The sequence below is a fragment of the Ixodes scapularis genome, unplaced genomic scaffold (assembly GCF_016920785.2).
Source record: "Ixodes scapularis isolate PalLabHiFi unplaced genomic scaffold, ASM1692078v2 PGA_scaffold0__279_contigs__length_252992795, whole genome shotgun sequence".
Classification (NCBI taxonomy): Eukaryota; Metazoa; Arthropoda; class Arachnida; order Ixodida; family Ixodidae; genus Ixodes; species Ixodes scapularis.
Window position 1 is genome coordinate 136762589 of NW_024609835.1, and position 25429 is coordinate 136788017.

Here is a 25429-nt window from a genome sequence, read left to right on the forward strand (position 1 = left end):
ATTGAATTTTGGTCACAAATTTATTTTCTGCAGGTTTGTATCTTCCACATAGATAGGAGTAATATCAAAAGAAAACAACGAAGAGATTTTTACAAACATATTAGACCACGCCTCAAAGGAGTACACCTCGAGCAAATGAAAACGAACTCGGAACAAAAGTTAAAGCATGACCCAATGTGCATTCAGATGCAGAACATAGAGAGCAGCAGCTCTGAAAAACGTTAAACGTCTCCCATTACACTGCGCAACCTCAAGCTCACAGCTGGCAAGGAATCATTCCCTACTCCCCAATACTCTACTGTGATGACAAGCGGTGGCATTTGGACAAATAGTCTGGCTCTGTGCACAATCTCTATGGCTCAGCACACCAGAATTCCGACAAACCTCATTGGATATTGCTGGCATTTGGAAGGCCCATTTGCCGCCAGCGTCTTTATGCAAATGCCCTTAGGTTTTTTCAAACTCGTGTGTTGGTATGAGCTTAATTATTCAAGACCGTATAGAAAACGACCTGGGATGCTGCTGGACCTTGTGAGGCTTATTGCGCATAAGCGCTTCAATATGGCGAGATTAACTGTTAATCCGAGCAAAGGCTATGGGGCATTGCTTGCACTTGGGCATATGTACATTTAAATTAAAATGGCATACAATTCTGCATGAGTGAAATTTTTGCACACATTATAAAGCATGGCAGGCTCCACTTACAGGACAACTGCAAGGCATGTGTGCATTTGATTGTGGTGGATTAGGCTCCTATTCTGAGCAAAGCTTTTGGGGCATCGTTCACATTTGTAAGGTTTTTAAACACTGTGTGTTTGTTCGATAATGGCGGATCAGACTGGAGTTATGAGAAAAGGTTCGGAGGCACTGCTTGCATTTAAATGGCTTTTCACCAGTGTGTTTTAGATTATGGCTCCTAAGAACGAAACTTCGAGAAAAGGCTTGGGGACAAAGTTTGCACTTAAATGGCTTTTCACCAGTGTGGGTTTGGTTATGAAATCTTAGATGTGAACTCCGAGTAAAGACTTGGGGGCAAAGCTTGCACTTAAATGGTTTTTCCCCAGTGTGTATTCGTTTGTGGTCGATCAGATATCTATTCTGAGAAAAGGCTTGAGGGCACAGCTTGCACTCATAAGGTTTTTCACCACTGTGTTTTCGATTATGGATTTTCAGAAGAATATTCCGAGCAAAGGATAGGGGACAAAGCTTGCACTTAAATGGCTTTTCACCAGTGTGTGTTTGATTATGGCTTATTAGATTGCACTTCCGTGCAAAGGCTTGGGGGCACAACCTGCACTTAAATGGCTTTTCACCTGTGTGTGTTTGATTATGTCTGGTCAGATGAAAATTAGTAACAAAGGCTTGAGGACACAGATTGCACTTGTACAACTTGTCACTCTTGTGCTTTCGAGTGTTGCTGGGCACTTTTGACCCAGAGCCAGAGAACATGGAAGGATGCTGGCACTTCATTTGTTCACCAACATTGCACACAAGGTGGCTCATGATTCCATGTTGATCTCTGGTGGCATAGGTGCAGAAACAGCATCTGAACCAGATGTCCTCGGTGGCTTTCAGCAGGCTGCTGGTGTGCTCCAGCAGTGTGGCTCCTTCACCTACAAGAAAAGACCTCATCTATAAGGGGACACACAAGGAGAGCCCAACCGAAATAGCCACTTGGTTTAGAAATAAGCAGCCGTTATTGCACTTTAACTTCGGCTGAACAGTTTAATGTTTTGGTGCCCTTTTTGTTTCTGTTACGGAGCACTCTAATATATTTGTTCCATTAGCATGAACAGCACTGGGCCTGTTTAAGTGGTTATTTTTCCCCCAGATGCTAGATGTTTGTTTTCTTTGAGAGTGGCACAGTTCCTCCTTGTGCGCATAAGCGTAGTGCAAACCAACGCGTTTTTGTGCGCGCGAGGGTCGTGCGCTTTTCGGAAATCGCGTATTTCGTGACGTTTTTGCTGTTTCCGGTGCACTTTCCGAGTCAGAACCATGCACGTTGGTTAGGACATGCGCCTTTGGGAGAACGGAGAGCATCTGCGACAGACGGCGAAGAAAGGCAGAGCCAGAACTAGTGCCCTCCATCGATTGGCCGGGAGAGGAGCGTCCTACTACGTCACAACGCGTTTTTGTGCACGTTCAGAAAAGGTTGAAATCATCCAACTTTCTTATGCACGCCCGGAAGGCGCAAGGAATCGGCACAACATCACGAAATACGCAATTTCTGGGATGCGCACGACCTATGCGCGCACAAAAATGCGTTGGTTTGGATTGCGCTTTAGGCTTCGCAGCCATGCAGTACCAAGAAAAACCGTTCTGACTAGCTCCTATTTGTTGAGCGAACCAGCATCATACGAGGGCACCATAGCAGGTTCGGCAAAGATAAACAGAATCATTCGCCATGAACAAAGCCGACAACAACATTTCTGCTCTGTTTCGCGCTTTAACTCGAGATGAGATTGTGTTCTTGTCTCCGGAACTGACATAGCCGTTTGGTCATAATTTTAAAAATTAATATAGTTTTACCGTCAAGTCTTTCATCTTTTTATTTTATAATCTTTTAAATTTTAAAGATATATTCTCCTTTTTTTTTTCTCACCTCCTTTCCATGTCTCTTCCTTTGGTTTTTTACTGCGGGGTGAGATACCGAAAAAGATAGCTCTGGCTTTATTGTGACGTTGCTAGTTGAAACAAAATGTATGTCATCCCTCTACCAACATGTCTTATTCTTTCGGTGTTCCTCAATTAATGTAGTGAACATTTATGGTTTACTCCCACAATGCAGTTCTTCAATCTGGAACGGTTTGAAGAAACAGAAATTTCGCGCACTCAGCTAGTTCAGAGCGAAATCTGCGACATATTGACTCGGTAGAATTTCACCAAGCCTCGTCATCTGCACCGGTAATATTAAGCGCTTTGCAGCAAATGATATGAAGCGCGGTGCGGAGAGAGTCTGCTTTATTAATATCACTCGATAAAATTGTTTGGATTAGACTCACTCGGCTTACTAGGCCCCCCAAACCAGGGAAAGGCAGCGAACGTCAAAGGCAGGTGAATGATCTCGAAGAATTTCAAAAATTTTGGCACTGCTAAGGAGTACGTTATTCCCCATCATCGTATTTCTACACATGTGCTTCCACTCATCACGTCTGTTGAAGAATATTCACCGTGCCGCTAACCGGTACCGCCAGTATGCTGTATGCACTGCTTCCCCACTTGTCACCGCCATGTTTGTTTTCTCTTTTCGGCTTTGGCTTGGATTTGGGATAGGCAATTTGGTTCGGATACAGGATCGACAAAAAATAACAATCTTTCAAAAGCTCGCTCCAGATCGAAGATAAGACGTCACGGCAATGTCGAGCGGCCATTGGCCACGTCCATACTTCTCCTTCAGGTGATTGACACGCCTCGGTGAAGTTTAAGCAAAATTTCACTCCAAGAGTGAGAAGTGTACACATCCTCTTTTTTTTTTTTTTTTGTCTTTTCCCGTCTTGTTTAAACGGTGCATGTTTTCCAAAACTAAGTTTTGTGACACTAGGCTCACCAAAAAGACTAAAATAAGTGCTAGAATTTAGTTTCAGTAACCCCCCCCCCCTTTTTTAATGGTGTATATACCAATTCACAGGGGAGCTCCCTTAGTCCCCTCGCCGACAGTATTTGGAATTTACTTTTTCATTTAGCACTGGAGATGTCTGTCAGCTAGTATGAACCTAGTGGTGTATGATCCCACACAATATTGTACTGTATGTACTTCTTTTATCAATAAATTGTAATGGAGGACCTTTATGCTTAGACATGTGTGACTGAAGTCTGTTGGCCTTTCAAAGTCGGTAATTGCTAGTGAGAACAAAATTACAGAGTTCAGCTAAAACAGTAATGGATTCCTTTAATGAGGAGCTCCAGTGAAATTGTGGTAGTCCCTTAATTTTCCTTAAAATTGGTTTAACACGTTAATCTGGACCGGTAACAAAAAATTGAAACCTACAAAAATATTTCTTTTTTTCTTTTCTAGAGTTACTGAATTTTTAAATTTAGTACGAGAAGCTGAGGCTTCGTTGGCAACACTGAAAACATGTCACCAGACGTTGTAATCGAGGCAATATAGTGGCAGTACAGCTAATTCCCGACAGGTTAAAAGAAGTTTGATGGTGTGAAATGAATGTTGGGAAGACTCATGCCAGCAAAATAGAAAAAGAAACATGCCAAATGCTGTTACTTAGTCTTCTCGACTTGCAACTTATACAACATGCGACGTCAGCCCACTAAAGAATGTGGAAAGATTTGAATATTAGTTTTGGCATACCTTTTATTTATGCATTTGCTTAATGGCTACTTTGAATTTAGAGATAATAAATAGCATGCTGAGAAAAGTAAAGCTTGCGAATTCCAACAATTTGTTTAGTTTGGGCAGCGCCGAAGACCGCCGGAGCTCCCATTTGAACAGTTATTTCGAGGAGTAAAGAACGAGCTATGTTTTTATGAATATTCCCGCTAAACTTAGCGGGAATACTGAAATGGTATAACGGGTCATGTGAGATTGATTTCCCTACTCACTATAGTGGGGAAACTAAATTCGTGTTTACGTTACATGGCATCGATTTCCCCACTAAATTTAGCGGGAAAGTGAATTTGTGTTTAGGTCACATGACGCATTTCCACGCTAAATATAGAAAGGAAATACACCAACACACTGACATATTTTGGGAATCATGCGCTTCCATTAAAATATGTTCTATGCTAATATGGTAAAGTTTACTTCTCACTATAAGAAGACACCTGATCCTACCAGAACAAAAATGCAGGCTCCTGAAAGGTGCATTGGTGTGATTGGCCCTAGTCATTTTGTAGCATCTTTTGGAGCAGCTAAAAGTCTATTATGAAGCGGAAAAAAGTGCTATTGGAGCACAAGCACGCACTTCATTTTTATTCATACTTCTGCGAATATTACATGTTACAATTTGTGCGTTGGCCTATCCAGATAAAACATGCCTACTTTGCCTTCGCACTTCTAAGCAACCTTTTGTCAGCCTCAACTGCACAGCAGGTTTGGTTCCCCCAAACACAGAACTAGCTGTGTGGTTGCACATAGAAGCAGTAGGCATGACAACAAGATGCTGATTGATGAAGGACAGTATACGACAGGGGTGGCCAGCCGGACATATTAGAAGAGTAATAAAAGGGACCATTCAAGTGAAGAACTGCAATAAAAAAGTCCTGGCACTGTTTAAATTCAAAAAAATTTTCCTACTTAGTTGAATTTTACAACAAATTCCACCCTAAAGCGATTGCTCATTATGTTTCGCTGTTGCAAGTCCTCATTCAAAAAACAAGGGCATTGTCCGATGTGCGGATGATGGCACAAAGCTGACAAAACGTAAGCCAAAACGTAAGCTGCCTTCACTTCTATATGTCTTGCCTTTTGATCTTGCAAGCCAGAAAGGGGGGGGGGGGGGGGGTAGGTTTATTAGGGGGCCGTGAGCAGCACTGTGGCTCCCGAAGAGATGGATGAGAATCGTGAGCCGCAGTTTGGCCACCCCTGGTATAGGAACTGCTGTGAATGGTTATTTTAGGTATGAAACAAAATGTAAACCAAATAATATATTCCACTGAAATGATGTTAGAATAATCTTGAACACACAAATTGATGTTTCATTCAAGTTCTAAGGGTTGTAATAAAACAAATTCCTAATTCAGATAAAACATAATTATTTTGTCATTAAGTTGTGAACATCAATGACATGTTTTATGTAGAACTTCATGATGACAAAGATTGACATGTGAGCAATAAGTATGCTTTCTTAAAACAATCGAGCCAAACTGTTTGATATTATTCCGAAGCTCACTTCCACTGCTTCACCTCCTTTAGTTTTAACTTTATCCAACTGACCTTACCTCGAACAGAAAAAACCTAAATAAAGGTGACAACTAAACAAGAAAGGTGAAAAAAAAAAAAACGAAAAGCTATGGAGCAGTTTATATACATGTTCTTGCAAGTACCTGGATTAAATCTTGGGTTTTAAAATAGCCAGGATATCGCAGTCAATCATTAATATTAGTCACAGTTTTAGTCAGAAGTCTGTACTGCAACTAAGAACTGTTAAACTAACACTCACCAAGTTGCTTTTCTTTTTTTTAAAGACACTAAAGACGTGAGTGTTTAATGTCCTGCTTTGGGGGAGTGCTTTCCTTTAGCACGCGGGTGCACAGCAGCGAAGCAAGATAAGCAAAATCACGATGCTTACTTTGCAGTTGTCGCTTCACTCTAGCACAAAAGAGCGCGATGAGAAGCACTTTCAACAAGGCTAACTCACCTGCCGGAGAAGACTACGAACATAAGAGACATTGCAGAAATTTCTGCTGTCAGTGTTTGACTCTCACAGGGATATAAAATAGAATAGTATGTTATTTGTGGCTATAATCAAAAGTTCCGAAAATTTCCACAAGCCCCCTATAACAACCTGGACGCGTAGCAGGGCCTGAAGGTAGGTTCGTTCACACACTTGCGTTGAGTCCGACCCAGTGTGGCTGCAACGGCGTGCAACATACGGGTTGCTATGGCAACAGCTGCGTCCGCTCCAAGAAAAACGGTGTAAAAGCCAATTTTGTTAGAGTCGATGCAGCTGTTGCCTTAGCAACCTGTACGTCGCAAGCCGTTGCAGTTGCACTCGGTCGGACTCGACACAAGTGTGTGAATTGCCCATGAGCCATTATATTTGTAGTATTAATAAAGTGAAATCAAGTTTTAGCACAATGCTATTGCAAATTCCTCCCATTTGGGCTAAGTGTAGCAGGATGTAGCAGGGTAAGCCCTTTGGCCTAGTTTGGCACAGAAGGCACAGCAATCACATCACCGTGTGTGCTCCATTCCTCATTTATTAAAAATAGTCAAGGATCTCTACGGGTTTTTATGACCTCAGCTATGCTACAGATCGGGCAAAACTGAATAGATTGCCGCTCAGGGGACAAGCTCCGCATCAATCTGAGCATTTAAAACAAAAATATTACCTTCCCTCGATCATTTTGACAAACCCGGGAAGCACAGTATTTGTTGTGCGTGTATTATGCGTGCGTTATGATTTGCTATGCTTGGTTGCGGGAAGCTTTAAGCGGTTTTGGATGCACTGCAACATGACACTCTTATGATCGGGTTCATCAGAATGATCAAAGGAAGTTTGAATTTCTTGATGAGTATAGTATGTCTTGAGCATGTTTTAATAAGTTTTTCATTGGCTCTGCTTTTTTAGTGGCTGCATATAGGCCCTTGAATTCTTATTGCTCCTGGATTGAATTAAATTGTTTTTTTTTATTTAGACACTAGGTTTTGGGTAGCAGGGCAAAAGGCAAATAGCTTATCTGATGTTACAATCTGACTACAACTATCGTACTTGGTTTTGATATAACCTGATTACTTTTGTTAATATTGAAAATTTAATTTGCATAGATTATGGGGAGGATTAACATTCTTTTTAATGCAGATGACACCTTTTTCTTTTTAATGACTAGGAGTTTTGGGCTTTTTTTTTAAAACCAGTTCAAACTGGTTTGTGCTTGATGGTACCAGGGCCGGCTTGCTAGAACAGCATCTCAGCCGAGTCTGGGTGAAAGAAAGCACTGCAAATGCTGGAGCGCGCGAGCGTCTTGAGTTCGGCTCAGCTCGTGCGCTAGTTTTAACAGTGCTTTCTTTCACCCAGTCTCAGCTGAAACACTGTTTCTACCAAGTCGGCCCAGAAACCGAATCATAATTTCAAGCTCATCACTGAACCCGAATCATACCGGAACAAACCTCAATGCTACTGAAACCAAGGCGAACCGGAATAACGACTAGTTGGACTCCCTGCTTTTAACCCACGTTTAGGTTTACGTTTTAAGGCAGGTTTCTATAAAATGCTGCTACACTCCCTTGTGCTGGCGCCGTATATCAATTGCAATTTGTCAGTGGTTTTCTGTTCTTGCCGCAGTGCGTGGAGAATTGGGGCAGTTATATGCAGCGTCGCTTCTAACAGCACACTAGCCGTGGTCTTGTGCAAGTATCCCAAGCAAACAGCAACGTAGCTTCTTGCACCACGCACAAACTATTAGACATTTTTAAGGTCTTATCAAACAAACAACACGCTAACCATGTATCTGTTGTGGGTATATGGTCCGTTTGCAAAGAAAATGAGTGGTTTTAATTGTTGGCCTCTGTTGCAACTCGTGAGCCTTTTACGCTCGATAGCGTGATCGATGTCAGCAGTGACACCAAGTGCCATAAAGTGCTTTGTGCAACCACCCTTCGGCTTGGTAAAATTAACGATTAGAGGAAGCTTTTGCATGCATTTTTCAATCGTCTCAGCATTTGATAATGTCAGCAGCTTTATGCTGCTTCTTTCCAGCAACACAGTGTGGCTGTCAAATGCCATTTTTTCACGTTTAGAAATCAAAAGAATGGCATGGTGGAGTTCAGCCATTTCAGGAGTGGGAATGGGCCCGATGTTTTCATTCCGAGGAGTTGAAAGGAATGGAATTGTTGGAAGCTCTAATTCTTCGGAATAGAAATGGAATGAGGGTGCCCATTCCACAACACTGCACCCCAGCCACCTCAGTTTTCCCTCCCTCCCCTCCGCTCCCCTCCCCTCCCCTTCCCTTCTCTTCCCTTCCCTACCCTACCCTAGCCCCCCCTTCCCCTCCCCCCCCCCCCCCCGAAAAACATTTCTGCCTACACCACTGAGCGGCAGTGAACATGATTCTGAGACTGAGAGGAGATTGGGGGGAAGGGGTGCGGATGGAATCAGGAGTCAGGCATCCACATTTGAACAATGCAGTTCCGCAAAATTGCAGGTTCACACAAATTCACCAACGCAACTGACCCATAATTCAGTCTCACCATCTGACACCAAGGGAAAGGCACGCCAGAGACTGCCCAGTCCACGCTCGCATCATACATTTGTTGTTGCTGTGGTTTTCGAAAGTTTGAACACAGCCTCATTCTTTTGCCGGTTTTTTATTTCTTTTTTTATCGGCGTCTTCCCACGCAAACAACTGAGATCTCACACATTACTTTCCTATTTACATCATCACTGGCCAACATGGGTCAGAAAGAATAGCAACGGATATTAGAATCTTTTTTTTATATAGAAAAGAAACTTCGATCACGGCATTCCACTTCGTGGGACGATGCAGTCACTGCTGACCCATGCCGGGACTCGGAGTCAGAATTTATTGAGGCAATTCTTGTCCCAGTCACTCCTGAGCAACTTTCGCCCTCCAAAATCAAGCTTGATATGGGGTTCACCCTCAACTCACCAGTTTCAGGTATGTCTAGTCACTTTTTACATAAGGATGAATATTTTTGAGTAAAACTAAATTTGACCAGATATATACAAGAGCAGTACAGAGGTAGAACACAGCACTGTAACAGCACTCTCGTTCCTGGTGCAAGATAAAGGTCTTTCATGAACTGTTAGGAATCAAACCCAGGCCATCCGCAGGGCTGTCCAAACAGGTCACTTCAGAAATCGTGAGGTGACGAAACTCCGTCATATTGCCACGCTCGTCAGCGAGCGGCCGCGCGCGTGGCCGAGTGGTTACCGTGCTCGACTGTCGTGCAGAAAGTCTGGGTTCGATTCCAGTCAGTGGAATGCTCTTTTATTTGTTCTTTCATTGCGTTCTCGTCAGTTCGAGAACATTCTCGTCAGATCGAGTTCTGAATGTTCCAGTCGCCCAACAATCTAGGCCGATTGTTCCAGAACCCAACGCGCGTACATAAAGGGACTCCGCGTGCTGATCTGCAGTCAGTTTTCGCCCAGCGTTCGACTCTGCTGCTACGCCGACTTCGACGCCCGTGACGCTCCGTTATTATCTTTTTTACCCTTTTGTTTTTGGCACAAGTTCGCCACATTAAACGTTTATTTCTTTCTGTTTATTTATTGTTTATTGGTCACCGCCCGTGACATTTTGGTGGAGGTGCTGGGTACCGCATGCCCGTGCAGCGTTCCCCTCCCAGGACCCGCAGTGCAAGCGCGACTCCAAGCTCGCTGAGAAGACCACTCAGCGCGGAACCTGAAACTCGCACCAGCCGCCGCACCAAGGGAGAGGATCCAGAGTACGGTTTGCTCCTGGACAAACCCAAGCCGAAGAAGACGACGATGGACAACCAGTCGCAGGCCCCCGCCGCTCCTGCCGTCGTCTACCTACCCGTCGCTCCTCGGACACCGGCTCCCTTCCACAGCGAAAGCCACGAAGACATTGACGACTGGGTTCAACAGTACGAACGAGTAGCCCGTCATAACGGGTGGACACCAGAACAATGTCTGCAAAACGCTTACTTCGCCTTGGAAGCCACCGCCAGGAACTGGTTCGAGAACCACGAAGCTTCGATCACTTCCTGGGAGCAACTCAAGGCTGAGTTGCGAAGAACGTTCACGAACCAACAACGAAGAGAACGCGCGGAAGAGCATCTTCAAGCGAGGATTCAAGGCCCTAACGAGAGCGTCGTTAGCTTCGTAGAAGATGTCCTGCGACTGAGCAACCGCGCCGATCCCGAAGCATCCGAAGCAAAGAAGCTCAGAGTCTTGATGCGTGGCGTCAAAGAAAACATTTTCGGTGGTCTTGTGCGGAGCCCGCCTACCACCGTCGAAGGCTTCATGACGGAGGCCACCAACATCGAACGTGCCCTTCAAGCACGAGCCACCCACTATCACCGAGTTCCCGGCGTCGGCTCCTTCTCGCCTTCCGGCTGCAACACCACGGACATCCGCGAGATGATCCGAGACGTCGTCCGGGAAGAGATCAAGAAACTTCTACCTGCCGCCGCAAGCCCAGCTTCGCCCTCAATCGCCGAGATTGTCAGGGAACAAGTCCAGCAAGCGCTGCAGCCCGAGGTTCTCGTCAGCACCGCTCCGGAACCACCGACGTTGAGTTACGCCGCAGTGGCCCGACGGCCACCGCCTCCTCGTCGCACCTATGTCACGCCGCCCCGACGTCAGTCTCCTGCGCCGCAGCACGACCGACGCCACGACGACCAGTTCCAGTACGCCTGCCCGGAGCCTCGCGCACCCCGCAAGACCGACGTGTGGCGAACGCCCGACCGACGCCCTCTGTGCTTCCATTGCGGGGAAGCGGACTACACCTACCGCCGATGCCCATACCGACGACTCGGGCTACGCGGGTTCCACCCGAACGACCCGCGCCCCCGTCATGGCGAACGCCCTATCGAGATCGACGAGTACCTGCGACGACCTCAGTCCCCCGAGCCTGCGTCCCGCCGAGAGTTCCGGTCGCCGTCACCGCGACGTCCAGCTTCGCCGATGCACCGACCACGTCGTGAAAGCCTGTCCCCCCTCGCTCCTCGCCGGGGAAACTAGGCGTGGCAACCCCTGGAGGTGGAGTTGCCGAAGACGACCGACGCCAAGATCCTCCACGAACGTCGGGGGGCCCCCACTCGAACGCTACCAGAGACCAAAACGACGCCGCTGCAGTGGTGTCCAATAACCTAAACGTCGTCATCGACGGCCACGACGCATCTGCACTCGTGGACACCGGAGCAGACTACTCAGTCTTTAGTGGGAGGCTCTCCCGCCGCCTTCGAAAAGTCACGACGCCGTGGGATGGACCTCAAATACGAACCGCCGGAGGGCACCTCATCACACCCATCGGGAGATGCACTGCTCGCGTCGAGATCCGCGGTGAAACGTGCCCTGTGAAGTTCATCGTACTACAAGACTGTTCCAGAGACATTATTCTCGACATGGACTTTCTGTGTGAATACGGCGCCGTCATCGACCTTAATGAGAACAGATTGACGCTGCGCAAGCCCGTTCCGTCTTCAGAGAAACCTCAAACAGCGTCAGCCGCCATCCGAGTCGCTGCCGACCACGTGAACCTGCCGTCGCGATCAAGTGTTGTCGTACCCGTAGTGGCCGATGTAGCTACCTGCGGCGAAGTTGTTCTTGAAGGCAACCTTCAATTACTCCTAGAAAGAGGAATAGGCGTCGCAAGAGGAGTGGCTGAGCTTCAGGATGGGCGCACCGTGGTCTTCGTGACAAACTTTCGACAAGAAGCGCAACACCTCACGAAAGGTGCCGCTGTAGGTCACGTCGAGGAAATTCGGAACTCCGCCGAAATCGCCGCGATTGCTGAAGAATCCTTCCCACCTCAGCAACACATTACGGCGCCAGCGCAGCTCGACATTGACCGCAAGCTTCCAGGCCCGAAACGACGGCAGCTAAGTGACCTTCTCGCCGAATACAGTGACTGCTTCGCGACGTCGTCGAGGGTGCGCCAAACCACCATTGCGAAACACCGCATCGTTACCGAGGACGACGCGCGCCCTGTGCATCGATCGCCGTACAGAGTGTCCGTTAAAGAAAGGGAGGTGATCCAGGAGCAAGTGCAAGAGATGCTGAATGACGACATAATCCAACCCTCAAGCAGTCCGTGGGCCTCTCCAGTTGTACTGGTTAAGAAGAAGGACGGAACGCTTAGGTTCTGCGTGGACTACCGGCAGCTGAACGCAGTGACGAAGAAAGACGTCTATCCACTCCCCCGCATCGACGACACGTTAGACCGGCTGCGCCACTCCCGATACTTTTCATCCATGGACCTGAAGAGCGGCTACTGGCAGATCGAAGTCGACGAACGGGACCGAGAGAAGACAGCTTTCGTCACGCCAGATGGGCTGTACGAGTTCAAAGTGATGCCCTTCGGACTGTGCACGGCTCCAGCAACTTTCCAGCGTGTCATGGACACCGTACAGGCAGGACTGAAATGGCAGAGCTGTCTCGTCTACCTCGATGATGTCTTAGTGTTTTCCAGCGACTTCGACGAGCACTTGCGACGACTCCGAGCAGTTCTCCAAGCCATACGGACCGCCGGACTCACCCTGAAGCCGTCAAAGTGTCGGTTCGCCTATGACGAACTGAAGTTTCTAGGTCACGTGGTTAGTAACGAAGGCTTTCGCCCCGACCCAGAGAAGACTCGCGCCGTCGCAGCATTTCCAGTACCGACAGACAAGAAGGCCGTGCGAAGGTTTCTTGGACTATGTGCCTACTATCGGCGCTTCATCCGGGATTTTGCAAGGATTTCCGCGCCACTCACAAACCTCACAAAGGACGCCGAGAAGTTCGAATGGGCCGAGAAGCAGCAGCAGGCATTCGACGAGCTGAAGCGACGACTGCAGACTCCTCCTGTTCTAGGACATTTCGATCAAGATGCGGAAACCGAAATTCACACGGACGCAAGTAACGCTGGACTTGGCGCGGTACTGGTTCAAGTGCAAGACGGCACCGAGCGAGTGATCGCCTACGCAAGTCGAACACTGTCCAAGGCGGAGAAAAATTACTCCACGACTGAGAAAGAATGCCTTGCTGTCGTCTGGGCAATCACGAAGTTTCGTCCGTATTTGTACGGGAGCCCGTTTCGTGTAGTCACGGACCACCACTCGCTCTGCTGGCTTGCGAACCTCAAGGACCCGTCAGGACGCCTCGCTCGATGGAGTCTGCGACTACAAGAGTTCAACATGACTATGGTCTACAAGTCAGGCCGCAAGCACAGCGACGCCGACTGCCTGTCCAGAGCCCCCATCGAAACACCTTCCGGCAGCAGCAACGACGAAGACGACGAGTGCTTCCTAGGTGCAGTGAACACCGATGACATGTCACGACATCAAAGAGACGATCCTGAGTTGCGCGCGCTAATCGAGCACCTCGAAGGACGAGGGGGTACTGTCCCCCGTGTCTTCTCGAGAGCCCTGCCGACTTTCGTCCTCCGACAAGGTGTACTTTACAAGGAGAACTTCGGAGACAACAGCACACCATGGCTGCTGGTAATCCCCACCGACCTTAGAGCGGAGATCTTCCAAGCCTGTCACGACGACCCGACGTCCGGACACCTTGGTTACAGCCGTACGCTGGCCCGAATTCGTGAAAGGTATTACTGGCCCAAGCTGCCGAAGACCGTTCACTTCTACACACGGTCCTGCCACGAGTGCCAGCGACGCAAGAAACCGCCGACGAAGCCGGCAAATCTCCTGCGTCCGATCGCTCCCCCGACCGTACCGTTCCAGCAGATCGGAATGGATCTACTTGGTCCTTTCCCACCATCGACGCAAGGAAACATATGGATTATTGTCGCCACAGATTATCTCACACGGTACGCCGAAACGAAAGCCCTTCCTGTAGGGACTGCTGTGGAAGTCGCCAAGTTCTTTATCGAATCCATCGTCCTCCGGCACGGCGCTCCCGAAGTTTTGATCTCAGACCGTGGATCATCGTTCATGGCCCAGCTGACGCAAGAAATCCTTCGTCTCAGCCACACCAGCCATCGGCGCACAACGGCGTACCACCCCCAGACCAACGGGCTGACGGAGAGACTCAACAAGACCATTGCCGACATGATCTCCATATACGTCGACGTGGAGCACAAGACATGGGACGAGGTGTTTCCGTACGTCACATTTGCCTACAACACGGCCGTGCAAGAGACCACCGGGGTGACACCCTTCCAACTGGTTCATGGTCGTAAAGTAACGACAATGCTGGACGCGATGTTACCCCATGAACCGGCTCTCGACGGAAGCGACGACGCCCAGGTGGTTGCCCAACGGGCAGAAGAAGTCCGCCAGCTCGCCAGACACCGTATTCAAGCCCAACAACGTGTTGACACTGGCCGCTACAACCTTCGTCGTCGGGACGTTCACTTCCAGCCCGGAGACAGGGTATGGGTGTGGACACCGATCCGCCGCCGTGGTCTCAGTGAGAAACTCCTAAAGCGCTACTTCGGACCCTACAAAGTACTTCGTCGACTTGGGGATCTGAACTACGAGGTGATGCCCGACGGAACACGGACTTCATCACGCCGCGCTCCACGACCGGAAGTCGTCCACGTCGTGCGCCTGAAGCCGTATTACGCGCGATAAGACTGCGAACTGTGATCTTGTGCACCGCTTGATAGGATTGTGTTTCGCGAGCCTCCGTATGTTCCCATTTTTTTGTTTGTTTCGCTCTGTTTTGTTGCCTTTTACGTGGCATCGAGACGATGCCTTTTTAAAGGGGGGAGTAATGCCACGCTCGTCAGCGAGCGGCCGCGCGCGCGGCCGAGTGGTTACCGTGCTCGACTGTCGTGCAGAAAGTCTGGGTTCGATTCCAGTCAGTGGAATGCTCTTTTATTTGTTCTTTCATTGCGTTCTCGTGAGTTCGAGAACATTCTCGTCAGATCGAGTTCTGAATGTTCCAGTCGCCGAACAATCTAGGCCGATTGTTCCAGAACCCAACGCGCGTACATAAAGGGACTCCGCGTGCTGATCTGCAGTCAGTTTTCGCCCAGCGTTCGACTCTGCTGCTACGCCGACTTCGACGCCCGTGACGCTCCGTTATTATCTTTGTACCCTTTTATTTTTGGCACAAGTTCGCCACATTAAACGTTTATTTCTTTCTGTTTATTTATTGTTTATTGGTCACCACCCGTGACAATATGTTGTGGAAGTTGAAGTCCGGCAATTTGATTTTTCTTTGGATGCCATCCATCAGGCAAACATCACGACTTTCCTCCTTGCCTCCTCCACTTTTTGCTGACCTCGGTGCTCGTCAGACTTGACGTCACATGCCACCTGCCAGTGGTGTGCCTGTTGCCTGTCCATCTGTTCTGCCATGCCCTCGTATCCTTCCTTTTCCCATTTTCGGAACATGAAGAGGAGCGGAGGCCTTGAGCGATTGACCGACAGCCAACAGAGCGTATGAGTAGCTGTCCGGACCCACGTAATGAGCATGCTCAAGGCCCTCGCAAAGGACACAAGCCAACTTTGATGAAAAAAACCATTCCTCCAAACAAAAAAAAAATAATAATAATAATGTTGCCGCACGACATATGACGGAGTTATGTCGCCTCACAATTTCTGAAGTTTATTACGCTTGGCCACAAGGGCATTGTTTTTTTTTTCTTTATTGTCGGCCACAAGGGTATAAGAACCACCAGCAGTGTGGTTCTTTGTTTTCTCCTCTCCTTCGCTTTTCCTCTACGTTCAGCTGGTATTAAAAAAAAAGGCCTTAGGTATTTCTCTAGCGTCAGAGTGCGTGTAGAAACCTACGTCGCGTAAATGTGGCCAGCTGGGTCCCAGTATATTTGGGGTGTCATGTGGGGTGACGGTAAAACTTTGAAGCTCACAGACCGTGCTAAATGTTGGCTGCCCAGTGCAAGGCTTTGAAGTGGCCCTGCTAAAGTTTGGGGGGTTGGCCCAGCACAAAGTCTTGAAGCTAACAGAGGCTCAACAAAGCGGATGCCCTCTCCCGATTTGAAGACCCAGACAGGGAGCCGGAGTTTCCAACTCAATAGGACAACGAGCAGTGGCAACTCCATTCGCATGGTAGTACTGGCAGGCAACAGTTGCTTACGTGAACACCAAAAGACAGATGGAGACTGCCAACGACTACAACAACCGCCAGACAAGGGTAACAGAGCTTGCACAGAAACATGGCATCCTAGTGAAGATAAGTGCTGACGGAAGCGGGCTAAGGTGCCTGCCATGTCAAGGGACACTATGCCACAGATTTGCCACGACTCAAATACTTATGGACACACAGCACACACTAAACCAGATTCAAAAAATTAAGGTACTGGTGGCCTGGCATGTCGCACCATGTAAAAGCCTATGTGCAGTCCTGCCACACATGCCGAAGAGTCAACCGGAAGACCACAATCGCAGAAGCGTCTTCGCAACCGAGAACCATCCTGGCGGTACCCAACATGGTGATATCGCTCGATCACTTTGGATCCTTGGAAGAATGCGATGGCTAACAGAATGTGCTTGTGTGTATAGACCATGCTACACATTACGTCGATGCAGTTGCAGTGCCTTCGCCAGCTTCAGAGTTCCACCCGGACTTCATGAACCGGTTGATACCAACATGGGTGTCCCCACGACGATAGCTTCACAAATGATAACTGATGAGACGTCGAAGACTGAAGCAAACTAGACGTTTAATGGGGCGAACTTGTGCCCAAAACAAAATGAAAAAAGACTAGCGTCGCAGGCATCGATGGCAGCGAAGCAGCAGGATCGAACGCTGGGGTAAGACTGACCCTGGCTCGCCACGCGGAGCCCCCTTTGTACACCCGTGGGCTTCCGGAACAACCGGCGTAGAAGATTCGGTGCGTAGAACATTCTGACCTCGAACAGACGACAAGGTTCTCGAACTTACGGGAATGCTAAATTGAAAGGATAAATAAAAGACGCGCCGCTCCCAGGAATTAAACCCGGGGCCTCCGCACGAAAGCCAAACAATGTAACCACTCGGCCACGCACGCGCTCGCTCGCTCGGTGACGCGCGTGCCATTACTCCCCCCTTTAAAAAGAGCATCATCTCGATGCAACTTGCTGGGGAATGAAGCGGCAAACAAAAATAATGGGAAACTACGGAGGCTGGTAAAACACAGTCCTATCATGCGTTGTACAAAAGTGGAGTTCACAGTCCTATCGATCGTAGTACGGCTTGAGGCGCACGACGTGGACGACTTCCGGTCGTAGAGGGCAGCATGATAAATTCCGTGTTCCCTCGGGCATCACCTCAAAGTTCAGATCCCCAAGTCGACTAAGTACTTTCCCAAGTAGCACCCAATGTTGTGCAAATATTCTATGGACGTTCTGAATGTTGAAAAAACGTTAAAACACCATTCGGAACATGTAGCAGAGCGCGTTGGATGGAGTACAGTTCACAGGGAAAGAATAAAAACACAGAAAGTTTTTGTGTTCTTATTCTTTCCGTGTGAACTGTACACCATTTGGAACGCTCTAGGAACGTTCGTACGCGAACATTCCCTACAAGGTAAGCTGCTTAACATTTTAAGAACAATGGATAGTTGGGCGAGTTGGTGGGAATTCATCTTGGGACAGCGCGAACAACAGACGTGGTCGTAGAAGAAACACCTGGTACGAGCGCTGACTATCAACTGAACTATTTTAATAGGAAAACACATGAAAACGACCATTTATCTTTTGCAGTTCACCCCCCGTCTGCGTATTACGAGACACTTTCATAGCAGCATGATGGCACGTGTTGCTATCCCAAATTCAAAAACGCCACCTCACTGTCCAGCAGTGCCAAAGACGGTTGGCTGACACACGAGGTTCCCGCCCTTTTTATTTGGTACGCTTCTGCTATCTCTCTAGACACTTGGTCCCTGTGCTTGAACAACACTTCAGTGTCACTGAATCTCGGCTCACAGTTACAATCGCGACAATGCATTGCAAGGCGAGAGTACGCACACCCCTTCAACAAACTCTGGTGTTCTCTTAAACGGATGTTCAAACAGCGCCCCGTTTGGCCAATATACACCCGTCCACATGAAAAAGGTATCCTATACACTGCTCCAACGGTGCATGATACGAACTGTGTGTCATGCTTTACAGTGCAACCATGACTACTCGGATTTTTCCGCTTACTAACACGCCTTTCTATGGCATGTTACTGTGCAATAAGCTGAAGAAGTTTTGCCGGTCTCGTTGGTGGTTTCTTCCATCGTTGACACTCATGGCAAGATTGGGTGCAGTGATGATCTTCGAAAGTTTGGGCCAGTATAGTGCATTTCACGAATCCTGGCAAAAGTCCTGCTGTAGTCAAGGTGTCCTGCCGTCGAGTCATCGTGGCAGGCTTGAAATATATCTTCTCGAAGACTGGAAGAGATCACCAACAGCCACGCCATGTTGTTGTCGCTGAAGTTCTTTTTGTAGAGCACACCTTGTCGGATGAAGAGGCTGGCAGTGTTCGTATGAAAACGCGGGTGCTCGATGAGTGCTCGCAGTTCAGGGTCGAACTCTCATTGGAAGGCTGCCACGTCGTACATCCAGAGCGCCGAGGAAACACTTGTTGTCGTCCCCTTCGGTGTAGGTAGGACCGGTCTCGACGGTGGCCCTTGACAGGCAGTCGACGTTATTGTGCTCCCGGCCAGGCTTGTACACCACAGTCATGTCGAACTCCTGCAGTTGTAGGCTCCACCAGGCGAGGCGTCCAAAGGGATCCTTCCGATTCGCGAGCCAGCAGAACGAGTGGTGGTCTGTGACCACACGAAAAGGACTTCTGTACAAATATGGGCAGAACTTTGTTATTGCCCGGACGACAGCAAGGCACTGCTTTTCAGTCGTTGAGTAGTTCCTCTCCGCGTTAGACAGCGTCCGACTTGCATATGCGATAACTCGCTCTGGCCCGTCCTGCCTTTGGACTAGTGCCGCTCCAAGTTGGTGGTACTGGCGTCGGTGAGGATCTGTTTCAGCGAACTGGTCGAAATGGCCAAGAATCAGGGGCATCTGGAGTCTTCGTTTGAACTCATCGATTGACCGCTGGTGTTTTTCTGTTCATTCAAACTTTACGGCATCCTTCGTGAGGTGCGTCAGCGGTGCGAACAGCTTGGCAAAGTCTCGAACACAGCGCCTGTAGTAGGCACAGAGTCCGAGAATGCTTCTCACGGCCTTGTTGTCAGACGGCGGCGTTAATGCAGCTACAGCACGGGTCTTCTCGGGGTCAGGAAGAACACCTTTGTTGTTCACGACGTGGCCAAGGAACTTTAGTTCACCATAGGTGAACCGACACTTCGTTGGCTTGAGTGACAGGCCAGCGGACTTAATGCCTTGAAGCACGGCTTGAAGTCGTCTCAGGTGATCGTCGAAATCCTGTGAAAAAACCACGACATCGTCCAAGTAGACAAGGCAGCTCTGCCATTTCAGACCTACTAGCATGGTCTCCATGACATGCTGGAAGGTGGCTGGTGCCCTACAAAGTCCGAATGGCTTCACTTTGAACTCAGAAAGTTCATCAGGAGTGACGAAAGCAGTTTTCTCACGGTCGCATTCGTCGACTTCAATCTGCCAGTAGCCACTTTTCAGGTCTATCAACGAAAAATATTGGGAATGGTGCAGTCGGTCTACCTCATCGTCGATGCAAGGGAGTGGATAGACATCTTTCTTAGTCACAGCGTTCAGTCAACAATAGTCCACACAAAACCTCAGGGTTCTGTCCTTCTTTACAAGGACGACTGGGGGCGCCCACGGACTTCTTGAGGATTGAATATCATCCTCGAGCATTTCCTGGCCTTGATCTTGAATCACAGTCCTTTCCTTTAAGGAGACTCGGTACGGTGACTAGTGGACAGGGAGTGCGTCGTCGTCAGTAATGGTGGGGTGCTTTGCTACCATTGTTTGTCGGACCCTTGATGTTGCGGCAAAACATTCGCCAAATTCACTCAGAAGGTCAAGCAGCCGTATTCATTCTGTAGCTGGAAGCTTCGGGTCGACGTCAAGTTCTGGAGGCGGCGTTCTCTCGTGCTGCATTGAAGTCGGCTCTTCCAAAAGTGCAGCGATCGCGGCCAAGTTCTGGAGTTCGTCGATGTGGTCAACAGCGATACCTTTTGCAAGGTGCTGCGGCTCTTTTCGATAATTTGTAGCCAGGACTATGGCGTGCCCGTCTACAAGTTCTGTTACTCCTCATATGACACCGATTCCTCTTTCTGGAAGCAACTGGAGGCATCCCTCGAGCAGAACTTCGCCTCAGAAAGCTTCAATGATCTTGACGGGTACAAAAACATTCGACGCGCGGTGGTAAGTTCACGTGGCATGCAAGGACTCGGACCGCAAATAACGTCGCGTTGGGTTCCTTTGGTGGTGGAACAGGAATTAACATACTGCCCACAAACCAGATCTTTCTTGTGCTCAGAAGGAAGGTTTGCATCGATGAGGCAATTCAAAACAACTTTACAACTTTGAGCTTCCCGGGGCATTTTTCTCTTTTCGACATTTCCCTGGGATCAAAGCAGGACAGCCCTCGGACAATTGGGTATGTGAGAGGACTTTTGTAGCGTTAGCTACACTGGCCGAGATTGAGCACTTTCAAGTGGCCCTCAAAGAGCCGTGCTGCGCAAGCGCGAGGAGCAGTGACGTCACACGGAGCACAGCTGGCGCGCCCGAGATGCCGCTACTGCGCGCGCCTCGCCGGTCTGCACATGCGCAAGGAGCAGTGACGTCACACGGCGCACAGCTGGTGACGCCGCCGCGCGCCAAAGCCGCCGCCGCCGCGCGTTAAATCCGCCACCGTGCGCACCTCGCCGGTCTGCACATTCCAGGGGAAAGACGTCATAGCCGCAGCAGACGCACTGGCGCCGCCGCGTGCCCAGCTGTGCGCCTCCGTTGCGCAGCAGTCAAGTCTGACGCTGCACCGGAGCCGCTTCATAGTGCCTCTCATTTTGTGCGCATAAGCTCATGCTACGTATATCCTGGCATAGCAGAGCTAAGCCACCACAATTTTTTTTTCAAGAAGCTTCAATGTCATTTCCCATCGAACCATTAACAGCAAAAGTTTCCCAAAGATCTTCCCGTCGAACCACTAACAGCAAAAGTTCCAAGCGCCTAACTGGTAAAACTAATGCGTTTATTAACTCCGCTGTCCCGCGAGGCATCCGCGATTGGAACAACCTTCCCAACACCATAGCCGACATTAGTGACACCGGCCTGTTCCGAGAGGCGATTTGCACATTGTTTTCACAGTTGGCTACTTTTACTTTAATTCTTTTATTTTATTATTTTATTATTCTTTTATTCTTTTAGCAAGTGCTTACATAGACAATATTTTGGTGATTTTTAACCTCATTTTTTTCTGTGAGGATTTTCTCTTTGATTTTTCATAGCATGTAAAAATGTATAATTGATGGTTTTTTTTCGCTTTGTGCAGTGTTTTGTATTTTCGATTTTATATTCCTTGCCCCCCTTATGTAATGCCCATTGGGCCTTTAAGAGTTTAATAAAGGAAATGAAATGAATGCCGCGGCCCGTGAGGTACTTGCATCTGCACGCTGGTGCCTAGGCGTATCCGACGCCAAGTCTGATGCTGATAGACAGGAGGTGATAGATGAGCTGGAAGCAGCTGACTCGGCTCCAGATCGATGCTTTGCGCTTTTCAAATGACTCTTCTAAACGCTTTCACCAATTGTGGTGACATCAATCGACTTTCGACAGATTGCGCACTTCGCTCGAAAGGAGTCATTCGTATCTGGTCTAACCCACTAGCGAAGGTCATTCTGTTCCAGCCATGAAGGCTGGAACTTACACTTTTTACCCGGCATTTCGGATTTCAATCTCGATTGAAAGTGTCTCACGTTCACCAACACGATCCTCAACACACTCAACACAAAGAGAAAATGGCGATGACACGGGACGCCTTGGACTGAATTGGCTTTATCCTTTAGAACAAACGACATGCCATGTTGCCAGACGACGCAGCCCCATTTACGCATTTGTTGGAGGATTTTTAAAGAATAGAAGGATCGTTTCAACTCTCAAGGGTATTTAAGGGCCCTTAAAAGGCTCCTAATAAAATCACAGGTATTCAAGGACTTCAAGGAGCTGTACGAACCCTGGTTACGCAAGACATCAGCATCCCTAAGCTAGGCGATTCTATCATCGGCCGGCAACTTCGACAGTATCCCACTTGGAAGGTGATGCTGAAATCTCAGAAGAACAGAATCCCAAATCAGAAGGTGAGACTGAGAACTCTGAAGAACGGAGACCCGATGCAGAAGGTGCAGCCGAGAGTATTGAAGGCCGCTATCCCAACTATGACTTTGAGGACTTCAAGCCAGGTACCCACATCAGTCCTGAAGTACCAAGTAGAGGGCCAGAACTCCCTGATGGTATACAGCTGCACCCATCCAGGACCTGCCGAGTTCCCGTATATTTCAAAGACTTTAAGATCTGAGGTCAGATCAAAGTTATTTTGGGACGTGAGAGCCCGATCCCTGTCGGCAACAGTCACATCAAGGAAGACATTACGCACGAGATCCGAAACATGGCGACAAACTGCTCAAAACGTAAAAAAAACTATGCTATCTTTAGCCATTCAATCCAGAGTAATGATTATTCATTTCACTCAGTGAATAGATAAGAACAGTAACTAACAATTGAATCAAGAGTTGTCATAATACTTGCAGAGGACCTTTTTACATTAGTGATTAGATTAGCATGATTAGTTGATTAGATTAGCATGGTTAGTTCTAATAGTGCTAACATTTGTTTGAAAATCTATAAGCATGTTGTAAAAATGTTGCAGGAATGTGTTGGTTGTGATTGCATGAATATACAACCTCCTTGCTCATTTTTGGCCATTATATATTTCTGCAGATTGCAAAATATATTTTTCACCCTGCAACCCTCCCCCCCTCCCCCCCTTTAAAGGGATACTTCAACGAAATTTGAAATATTCCCGTCGTGTTCAGAAATAGGTTGAATATGATCCACAATATCCGTAAATGACAATCGCACGTTTGTATTTTGAGCCTGGTGGCTGTATTTTTCGTTATAAACCACCCACTCAGGGCAAGCGCCCGGAGAAGGCCCAGCGGAGACCACGTGACATCAAACACAATCGTGACGTAGGTCGTCTCAGGACGAGCAAAGCTAAGGCGAGGCTGACGTCGAGAGGATGGCCTAGTCGTTCCAGCCACCGAAGCGGCTGCTTTTGTACAAATTTTGAGTGACGGGTTAATCTTCAGTAATCTTGTAGGGGGACAATAGCGACTTCTGCGACACACAAAAGGCATTCTCGCGAAGAGGGGAGTTCCTCCTGCCCCTCTTCTCTCGTCGTGGCCGGAGGCGAGACAACCTCCGTCACTAGCTGTCAAGGTTCCTAGACGGGCATTACAAGCGAGGCGTTAGCGACATCCACCAGGTGCTCTTTGCTAATTGTTTAATTCGTTTTAAAATTCCTTTTCGTGACTTTTTTACCAAGATATTGGTATGTTCGATGTGATGCTGCTCCTTTGAACACATATCAACCAAAAAATGAACGCCGAAATTTCGTTGTAGTATCCCTTTAAAAAATAAACATCAGGTGTGAAATTTTTGCCTTTAACAAGAGAAAATCCCGCCGACGCTCATGGAACTGAGAACCGCTTTGCTCCCTTTCCTCTTGGCATGCACAAAGCAAAGCGTTCTGATGCGTGGTGTGCAAACCGAATCTTGCAGGCAAGCAGTTAGAAATGTCAAGCTTTTGACAACAAGGGAAAATGTATTTTTGTACAGATCGGCAATTTTCATTCATCACTTTGCAATGCCAGAACCACGCAAGACTGGCAGGCTGGATTTCTATTTGACGACAGGAGTCTTTTCCGATATATTCTGGAACATTCAGGATAAATTTTCCAAGTGCAGGGAGTTCCAATTCAACTGGCAAATTTTTGTAAAAAAATATCAATGGTGTTTGAATAAAGTCAAAGGCCAACAAGCAGCAAAAAAGGAGAAAACTCTCCCTCAATTCCTCCTTCAGATTTGAATGTTCTGTGGAGAGTAGCTCAGAGACTTACTCTTGTGGAAAGAGGAGGAGAGAAGAGAGGGAATAGAGAGAAGGAAACTGGAAATCGGTTTTCTTCCTGGTAGAAGACGATTCTGTAGGTCGGCCTTTAACAACAAACCTGCCGTCACAGGCCTTGTAAATACGAGGAGTAGCAAGTGGACAATAATATTAAAAAAGGGTTTATGCATGTCTTTCCACAGTGAAAGAATGCAAATTAGGTTCGCTCATTGGATGTCGAATATCTGCCTGCGAAGAAGTGCATCGTGAAGATTTACAAGCTTATGGTTCTTACGAAGGACTGCGGAATGAGCTTCCTAAAAATGCCGAAAAATTGTTAAATCAGCTAGTCCTTTCACCTGTCTCACAATATATCTGTCCCTTTTGCTGTGGCTACAAATAAAAATGCCAATCGCCTCAACTCACTATGAACCTAGTTTATTTCTACTCACTTTCACATTATGTCGTAAACTAGATTGTTTGTTTTTCGAAAACAACTGTTGAGTGAAAGATAGTTTGGGCTCAGTTAGATGGTTAGAAAGATGATACATGAACAACCCGAGTAATATCAAAACAATAACGTCATTAAAAATAATTACGGGGACAGAAAGAGAGGTGGGAGGGGGTTGCAATTGAGCACGGCACCGATGTGTAGTGCCATCCCTCGGGAGCATCGAGCGGATTTCTGTCTGATGCCGTACATCCATTCCTCCTTTCTTCCGCAATGCACCTCATGTTGCTAGTTTCACCCTGCCACGGTGGAAGCTACAGCTGCATTCCCCTGGAGACTATGCTGTGAGCGTAGGAGCTCTGTGGGAGCTCTAAAATGGGCTTCCGCGCCCATCGATCCTGGATGATCGGCACTCTATGGGTATGGTCAAAAAATAAGATAGATTTAGAGCGAAATCAAAACCCCTTTGCAACTCAACACGTCTGCAATTTTGAACAGCAGGCTCTGGGTTAAACTGATAACGCGTTCCTCGTAGAAGATCTCAGAGTCAGCACAAACTCTTAGGAGTTTGCAGACAGCTGTACAAGAAGTGCAGCTCTAGACCATGGCCGCCTGTATTCTAGACATTGTCACTGTCCTTTGTAGTATATAAAACAAGTTGAAAAAAAGAACTCAC

General features: G+C 47.9%; 1 protein-coding gene across 2 annotated transcripts in view; it reads right to left on the reverse strand.

Moving 5' to 3' along the window:
* Positions 1-331: 331 nt before the first annotated feature.
* LOC115327066 (zinc finger protein 2 homolog) overlaps positions 332-25429 on the reverse strand; it is a 31213-nt gene continuing 6115 nt past the window's right edge. For both annotated transcript variants that reach the window (XM_040207899.3, XM_040207897.3), the window contains one exon: positions 332-1613. In XM_040207899.3, the coding sequence (XP_040063833.1) occupies positions 784-1613 (830 nt within the window). In that variant the 3' untranslated portion in view covers positions 332-783. The remainder of the gene's footprint in view (positions 1614-25429) is intronic.